The sequence below is a fragment of the Mobula hypostoma genome, chromosome 14 (genome assembly GCF_963921235.1).
Source record: "Mobula hypostoma chromosome 14, sMobHyp1.1, whole genome shotgun sequence".
NCBI lineage: Eukaryota > Metazoa > Chordata > Chondrichthyes > Myliobatiformes > Myliobatidae > Mobula > Mobula hypostoma.
The window spans coordinates 4,142,183-4,151,456 of NC_086110.1; the positions used below are offsets into that span (position 1 = coordinate 4,142,183).

The window sequence follows — 9,274 nt, forward strand, 5'->3', positions numbered from 1 at the left end:
AAAATCATCCCTACAAGCTTACAAGAACAACTAACCCTGAGCCATGACTGACAGACTTGAACATAGGCTCCAATCACAATGATATACTTTTCAATGTGCTGACTAAAGGTGTTATCTAATGTATTGTTCATTAATTGTCCCCAGGAGATGGATATTAAGAAAATGACTGCGTACAAGAAAAACATCTTGTCTCTGTCGCATGGTGGCAAACTATATCGGAGGGAGCTGGAGATGATACTGTGCACAGAACCTTTGTAGGAAGGGTCTCGTTGGCAAAGAATGCACCATCCACCCCACAGAACAAAACCCCAACACATGTGCAGAGTGGTCTGAAAAGCACAGTTTCATCCTGCAGATTAAAAATGCCAGAAGGGACAGTGTCAGGCGTCACCATTCTTTTCTATGTCGCTCCTTTCCCCCAGCATCTTAAAGCAACAAATGGTATAGTTATATACATACATACATAAACATATATACTGTAAGAGAGAGAAGCACATTGTGTTTGGTAAATGCTTTTGTTTGCTAAAAGTATGCCTGAGATTTAAAGCAGAAGATCAGTTAAGCAAGAGGCAATTAATTTTTGTTTACTCTGTTTCATTCACATTCAATATCTTGTCCTGGCTCTGAAATTTACATAGCCCACAGACTGAAGGGTGTGTGGCGCGCGGCCAAGTGGTTAGGGCGTTGGACCAGCGAACTGAGGGTCGTGGGTTCGAGCCTCGGCCGAGGCAGCGTGTGTGCCCTTAAGCAAGGCACTTAATAGACTGAGGGGTGGAACTTTGTCAAATGCTGGTTGAAGTGTTGTGTAGAAGAGGTGTAAAGACTTTGGAGAGTACAAGGAAGAGATTACTAATGTGAGGAACTGTAGTTTTGTGGATGGATTGGAGGGGCTGGGATTGTGAGGAGATCTAACAGAGGCATTCAGTACAGATATAGATAGAGAATTGTTCTCATTAGTGGGGTTGGGGGTAACAAGTGTGATACTGGTGATAGTAACTTTTTATAGTGAGAGGTCAGTTGTGGAATTCACAGCTGGGGTAGTTACAGCATACAGGTGAAAGGGGAAACTGCAAGACAGGGAACAGAGAGAGGAATGGGACCACTTGGATTGTTCCAACATACAGCCAGTAACGACTCGGGGTCAAATGGCCTTCCATGAAATTGTGTGCTTCTGTAGTTTACAGCTCAACGTTCACCTTCATAGGGGTTTCCTCCCTAGACTGAATACCCCACTTGTCTCCATTCTTGGAGTCTGTTTTATTTCACATCACTCTTGACACTTCCTCCAGGGCCTGAGCTGCTGAGCATCCAGAGCTGGACACATTATTCGTGTCTGGGTTCTAGACAAGGCATGGTATGGTTTTACTTCATCAGAACTTCCATTGTTTTTGTGAGGACTATCCATCACGTCTTTCTGGAAGGCGAGCATTATCCACAGGGGAAGCTGATGTAACATTGACACCTGCAGTCAGTACTGGTCACATCATGGAGAATTCTTTCTCCCATGCCACCACGACCAAATGACGGTTCCATTCCTGTTTTTTATGTCCACCACGTCAGCAGATTAGTCCTGAGGAAAGAACATGGCTAGGTTTGAATCTGGAGTGTGGGGCGTACCTGTAGTCCAGGGTCAGGAACACGTCTAAAACTCACTGGGCTCTGTTTCCATACTCCCTTTACACTCACCGGTTTCATTGAGGAAATGATTACGTGTGTAACAAGTGAACTACAAGCGTTTGGTGCATTAGGTGGAGTGCAGAAGATCTGCTGGTCCAACACCAGAGTACTAGGTGTGTGAGATCATCAAACGCTTAAAGTACTCGGTTTGCACAGGGACTTTAAAAGGATTTCAGCAAAATAAACAGAAGAGGCCTTTGCTTGTGGTTGCTCCCCGATCAAACCCAAGAAAAACTGTTTTTCTTTGATTTCCAGTAAAAGCAGTGTGATGCTGCCTCACAGAATCAATATTCTACCAACCCTCTGGCTTTTGGTTGGGAGCCAGACCATCTCACCATACATCAGTGAAAAACCAGTGCTTCTATGTGAGGGAGGGAGGTCACAATTAGTCATCCGGATAATAACCCAGTTGCCTGATAACTGACCTTCTGCTGACGATTAAGATGTTTTATTTGCTTTGTAAATGAACAGGTTTTAGTTTTTACACTGCCTTTTCCTGTTTTATACACAGTTGTGTAAAGCTAAGCCTCATGTTTAGATGTGCCGACTGCAATGATTGTCATCCCTTTCCCAACGAGTTCCAACCTTCCTTTCTTATTCCATGACTACAAAGCTAAGTTGCTCCAAGAATCTTTGCACTAAACAATATGTTCTGTTTCTGTGTTTCTTTCTATATATGTTGAAATTCAATTTGAAATATTGCCGTGAGGCAAAAAATTCAAAATAAACATAGTGGCAATGAACCAAGCATTCTTCCCGACCTCCATTGTCCTCTCGTCCACTCACTACTTCTCTGTGGCTGCAATGAGGACACACTCATTAATCTCCTACATACATTACGTAGAATCTGACTGCTTCATTACACTCCTGCTGCCTCTCACTAACCTGCACATCACATGGAGAATGTCATCCATCACACTGGGAAGTGTTAACACTTACGTCCTCTAGTGTATTTCCACAGTGTATCACAATCCCAATTACAAAGCACTCACTCCCTATTGCACCATGTCAGTCGTTGACTCGTCGCCTATGTATGAACTGGTTTTAGTTTATACCTTGAATATACAGCTGTGTAAGCTTCATGTTCAGATGATCTCGGGCAAAGGCCTCTGACACTCACTGCTCCCTATTACAGCCCCCAGCAGTGTCACTCACTGGCTCTAATGCTGACTGTCACTGGACAGATTATCCTTCCATTTTAACGTGATGGCACTTGCTCAGCCGTACTGCATTCCCTGTTGTGGTAAGGATGTTACTCAGTAATGTACTATTACAATTCCTGTCATTCCCCAAACTCATTACACTCCATTACAGTGCCACTGTCATTCCCCTAACCTACACACCTTCCAGTTAGATATGACTACTTACCACTTCCATTCATTTGTCACTCTATCACATCTTGTTAAACTGCTTCTGTCAACGTGTACCCTTGGTATTTGAGTGGTGACAGATTCCCAGGTCCTGCGTGGAGTATGCGGAAAAGGGTAGATGAACTTGTAGCACAGTTACAGATTGGTAAGAAAGATGTTGTAGGCAACACCGAATCATGGCTGGAAGAAAATTATAACTGGGAGCTTAATGTCCAAGGATACAAGGATTGTATCAAAAGGAAGGCAGAAGGGGCGAGGTGCTCTGTTGGTAAAAACAAATGAAATTAAATCATTAGAAAGAGATTGCATAAGGCTGGAAGGTGTTGAATTATTGTGGATAGAGCTAAGGAACTGCACAGGTAAAAAGACCCTGATGGGAGTTGTATACAGACCTCCAAACACTAGTAAAGATGTCGTCTACAAATTACGAAGGGAGATAGAAAATGCATGCCAAAAGGGAAATGCTACAGTTGTCATGGGGGATTTCAATGTGCAGATAGATGGAGAAAATTAGGTTGGTGCTGGGAATTTCAAGAATGGCTATGAGATGGCTTTTTAGAGCAGCTCATGGTTGAGCCCACTAGGGGATCTGCTATTCTGGATTGGGTGTTGTGCTATGAACTGAAATTGATTAGAGAGCTTAAGGTAAAAGAACCCTTAGGGGTAAGTGATAATAATATGATTGAATTCACCCTGAAATTTGGGAAGGAGAAGCTAAAGTTAGATGTAACAGTATTACAGTGGAATAAAGGGAATTACAGAGACATGAGAGAGGAGTTGACCAGAATTGATTGGAAAAGAACACTGGCAGGGATGACAGCAGAGCAGCAATGGTTGGAATTTCTGGAAGCAATTCAGAAGGCACAGGATATATACATCCCAGAGAGGAAGAAAACATTCTTAAGGCAAGATTACACAACCATGGCTAACAAGAGAAGTCAAAACTAACATAAAAGTCAAAGAGAGGGCATATAATAGAGAAAAAAATTAGTGGGAAGTTAGAGAATTGGGAAGCTTTCAAATCCCAACAGAAGGCAACTAAAAATGTAATTAAGAAGGTAAAGATGGAATACAAAAATAAGCTAGTTAATAATATTAAAGAGGATACTATGGTAACTTCTATTCTGAAAAAGGCACACTCGACAACTTCATGCCCAAAGAAACAACTTTATCTCGAACGTCAAAACCGTTAATGTATATACAGAGGCTTTCACAACCCGTATGGCATGGCAGGAACACTATACACAAAGCACACCGGAAGTAAAAACCCCCATTATCCTAATTAACGTTAACTTGCTTTTAATAATGCTCACATTACAACACTTCTCCCCCTTTAAAATCCAACATTCCCCAAATGTAAAAACTAGGAAATAAAAACAGTAGTGTTATTCACTTGCGTACCCCTGAAAACTTACACTAGTATCTCAGCAACAGCTTATCAATACAAAACATCTGGAAAACATGACAGATTCAATATTCAATCTAACAACTACAAAAATACTGTTCCGTCAAAGATTCAGTCTGTCAGGAAGTTTACGAGTGCGCTGTAATCTGCGCACTACCCCCGGTGACCCAGCAGGCACCGCTGGTGATGGTGTTTTGGGTTGGTCTGGTGTTGGGGACATGAGAGGGGTCTCTGTGTCTGCGTGAGAATGTCCATCCTCCTCAGGAGACCCCGACCCCTCTGCCAGCGTCTCTCCCTTTGGCAAAGTCACTGGTGGACATGCTTCCACCGTAGTCTGACTCACTTTTGCCTTCATGACCGGGCACAGCAGGTCCAATCTTGACTTGTGCCTATGCCCCATCAGCATCTCTGCTGGAGTGCGGGTGGTCGTAGTCTGTGGCGTGAGGCGGTATTTAAACAGGAAACCTGAAAGCTGAATGCTAAGAGAGTCCCCTGTCATCTGCTTCAGGCCTTCCTTCACTGTCTGAACAGCCCGCTCAGCCAAGCCATTGGAAGCTGGGTGGAAAGGGGCCGTCTGAATGTGATGAATGCCATTCTGCTGCATGAACTCACTGAACAGTTCACTAGTGAATGTCGGGCCATTATCAGTGACCAGAGTGTCAGGCAACCCGTGGACTGCAAACACTTGCCTGAGTTTGTCTATGGTTGAGGGGGCTGTGATGTTGCTCATGATGTGAGCTTGGATCCATTTAGAATGTGCATCGACCATTACAAGAAACATCTGCCCCATAAAAGGGCCGGCAAAGTCAAAATGTAGCCTAGACCAGGGGTGGTCTGGCCACTCCCATGGATGCAAAGATGCTGGTGGTGGCCTATTCTGATCAGCCTGACATTGCGTGCATGATATGACTTTGTCCTCCAGATCCTGATCCATTCTTGGCCACTAAACGTAGGATCTTGCAAGGCTTTTCATTCGAGACACTCCTGGGTGAGTCTCATGAATTCTCTCCACAATCTGTGAACAGCCAGGGGGAGGCACGATGACCCTCAACCGCCCCCCCCCCCCAGAAAATGCAGCCATCCTGCAGACTGAGTTCTGTCTTGCGTTTGGCATAAGGCCTCAGTTCCTCTCCTTCCACGACTCTGGGCCAGCTTTGTAAAAGAAAAGTCTTGACTTGGGACAGGGCTGGGTCCCTCTCTGTCCACTGCTTGATCTGGGTGGTCTTTACAGGAGTCTCCGACAGCCTCTCCAATGAAAACACAGTCTCTGGAGGCACATATGTAGTAATGGGTGTCTCAGGTAAAGGTAGTCGACTCAGTGCATTGGCGTTTGCATTATCCCCACCCACTCTGTACACTATAGTGTACTGGTAGGCTGACAATGTAAGAGCCCAACACTGTATCCTGGCTGAGGCTAGCGGTGGGATGCATCTAGTCTCACTGAACAGGCTCATCAGTGGTTTAAGGTCCGTATAAATTGTAAATACGTGTCCATAAAGGTACTGATGAAAGTGTTTGCCCGCAAAAACAATGGCCAGACCTTTGTCTAGCTGTGAATATCCCTTCTCAGCAGCTGTCAGGGTACATGAAACAAAACCAATAGGCTTCTCTGAACAGTCCTCCATTACATGTGAGAGAACTGCCCCGACTCCATAGGGCGAGGCATCGCAGGCAAGGGTGATCTCCTTGTCTGGGTCATAGTGAACAAGCAGCTTCGCTGAGTAGAGGAGTTCTTTCACTTCCTTGAAAGCTTTCTCCTGCTCTTCACCCCACTGCCACTTAGTGTCATTGTGAAGCAGCTTATACTGTGGGGTCAAAACCCTGGAGAGGTCAGGAAGAAACTTGCCATAATAATTCACCATGCCCAAAAACGATCTGAGTTCAGTGACTCTCTTGGGGCTTGGGACCTCCTTAATAGCTCTCACTTTGTCCTCCACAGGGCAAAACCCCTCAGCTGTGATCTTGTGTCCCAGGAAAGTCACACTCGATGCCAGGAACACACATTTTCCGCGTTTCAACCGCAGCCCTGCGTCTGAGAGTCTCTTAAGCACCCGTTCTAAATTAGCCAGATGCTCCACCTCTGTAGCCCCCGTGATCAAAATATCATCATGGTTCACTGCTACTTGCGGAATCCCCTGCAGCAAAGTGTCCATTGTCCTTTGGAAAATGGCAGGGCTGGACGCCACTCCAAACACCAGGCGATTGTACTTGAATAATCCCTTGTGCGTATTAATTGTGACGTATTCCTTTGAATCCTCGTCGAGCAGCAGCTGTTGGTAGGCGTGGCTCATGTCCAGCTTTGTGAACAGCTTACCCCCTTACAGGGACGCAAACAGGTCATCCACCCATGGCAATGGGTACTCCTCCGGCTTAGAGACCTGGTTCACCGAGTTTATAACCCCCACATATCCTCACCGTTTTGTCTGTCTTCAAAACTGGAACAATGGGAGCCGCCCACCTTGAAAACTGGACAGGCTCAATAATGCCCAGCCTCTGTAAACATTCCAGCTCCTCCTTGACTTTGCCTTTCATGGCATAGGGCACCGACCTGGGCTTAAAAAAACGTGGTGTAGCCTCAGGGTTGACATGGAGTTTCACTGTCATGCCCTTCAGTGTGCCCAGCTCATCCCTGAAAACGTCACTGTACCGCTGCAGAATGTCCTCCATCGTGTGAACATACTTAATTTCATGCCGTTTAACCAGATTTTGCAAAGCCAATCGGGGCCCAAAAGACTGGGCCCCCTGCCCTTAGCTATCACCAGCCTGGTTTCAGCCTTCTGACCCCCGGCTGAAATGTCCACATATAACACCCCTAAATGAGGTATGGGCTGCCCCGTATAGGTCCTAAGTTTGAGCTTTGACAGTCGGATAGGAGGCAGGTTGGACCCCCATGTCCTCCTGTAGGTCTCCTTACTAATGACCGATGCAGTAGCCCCTGAATCAATCTCAAACTTAATGTCCTTTTTTCTGACAGTGACTGTGGCATAATATGGTTCAGGTGGTTCCTCATCTGTTTCCACTGCAAACATGTTGTAGGCACACGCTGCCTCTTCATCTGCTTCTTCTAGATGGTGTGTGGCTGCCTGAGCCTGTCGAGCTTTCCCCTACCCAGGCTTAATCTTACCCTTTGAACTTCTGCACTTTTTAGCTAAGTGTCCCTTTTTGCTACAAGCATGGCAGACAGAGTCTTTGAATTTGCAATTATTTGCATAGTGCGTCCCTCCACACCGGAAACATTTCACCCGTTTTGCCTGTTTACCAGTCTCCCTCCTGACTTGGTGCACTGACACCGACTGCGACCCCCCATGTCCTTTCTGGATATCCTTGACATTATTAGCAGCCATCTCCATGCCTTGGGCAATCTCTAAGGCTTTCTTGAAAGTCAGCGGTGGGGTTTCCCCTAACAGGCAGCGTTGTATGCTGTCATTATTAATGCCGCATACCAATCGATCACGGAGCATGTCTTCCAACACCGCTCTGAAATCACAATGCTCCGACAGCTGCCGAGGCTCGGCCACAAAATTGGCCACAGACTGACCTGGCTTCCTGAAATGGCCGAGAAACTTACACCGTTGGACTATCACAGAAGGTTTCGGATTGTAGTGGTTCCCCACGAGCTTGACCAGTTCGTCATATGGAATGTCCCCCGGTTTCCACGATGTGGCTAAATTCCTTATTAGCTTGTAAGTCTTTGCCCCACACGCACTCAGGAGAATAGAGCGCTTCTCAGCCTCCTCAGTAATTCCATTAGCACAGAAAAAGTGTCCCAGCCTTTCCTCATACTCCGGCCAGTCCTCCGTTACATCCACAAATTCAACAATAGTCCCAAACGTAGCCACCTGAACGTGAGGCCCCTTATTGGCGCTGCTGCTCCTGTTTGAAAATGTGCCGACACGTCCACAAAACCAGTCTACTTTGTTGCCAAAAATATGTGGTAACTTCTACTTCGAAAAAGGCACACTCAACAACTTCATGCCCAAAGAAACAACTTTATCTCGAACATCAAAACCATTGTGTATATACAGAGGCTTTCACAACCCGTACAGCATGGCAGGAACACTATATACGTTCAGCAGAGATGGTGCTCAGTGCTCGGTGTCGGAGGGCTGGTCGGAGCTCGAAGTTTTCGGACAACTCAGAGTTGGACTGTGGTCGGGCATGGCAGGGAGAGTTTTCTTCCTTCTCCCATCTGCATGAGATGTGGGACTTTCGAGAGACTTTGAACTTTTTACCATGCTAATGGCCTGTTCTTCATCAAGTCACGGTATTGCTTGCACTGTTGTAACTATATGTTATAATTATGTGGGTTTTGTCAGTTTTTTTCAGTCTTGGTCTGTCCTGTGTTTCTGTGGTATCACACCGGAGGAATATTGTATCATTTCTTAATGCATGCATTACTAAATGACAATAAAAGAGGACTGCGTGTCCTCATAATCTAATGTAATCTAATCTAATATACAAAGCACACCAGAAGTAAAAGAACAGAAGTAAAACCCCCCATTATCCTAATTAGTATTAACTTACTTTTAATAATGCTTACATTACAACAGATACCAAAAGGTTCTTCAGATACATAAGGTGTAAAAGAAGTGAAAGTGGATATCAGACCATTGGAAGATGATGCTGGAGAGGTAGTAATGAGGGCCAAGGAAATGGCAGACAACCTCAATAAATATTTTGCCTCAGTCTTCACTGTGGAAGACACTAGCAGTATGGTGGAAGTTCCAGGTGTCGGGTCATGAAGTGTGTGAAATTACCATAACTAGAGAGAAGAATCTTGGAAAATTAAAAGGTCTGAAGGTAGATAAATCACCTGAACCAG

The 9,274-nt window shown here is 45.3% G+C and overlaps 1 protein-coding gene across 2 annotated transcripts in view; it reads left to right on the forward strand.

Moving 5' to 3' along the window:
- calb2a (calbindin 2a) overlaps positions 1-2,419 on the forward strand; it is a 103,967-nt gene extending 101,548 nt beyond the window's left edge. For both annotated transcript variants that reach the window (XM_063067364.1, XM_063067365.1), the window contains one exon: positions 145-2,419. In XM_063067364.1, coding sequence (XP_062923434.1) covers positions 145-258 — 114 coding nt within the window. In that variant the 3' untranslated portion in view covers positions 259-2,419. The remainder of the gene's footprint in view (positions 1-144) is intronic.
- The last annotated feature ends 6,855 nt before the right edge of the window (positions 2,420-9,274 follow it).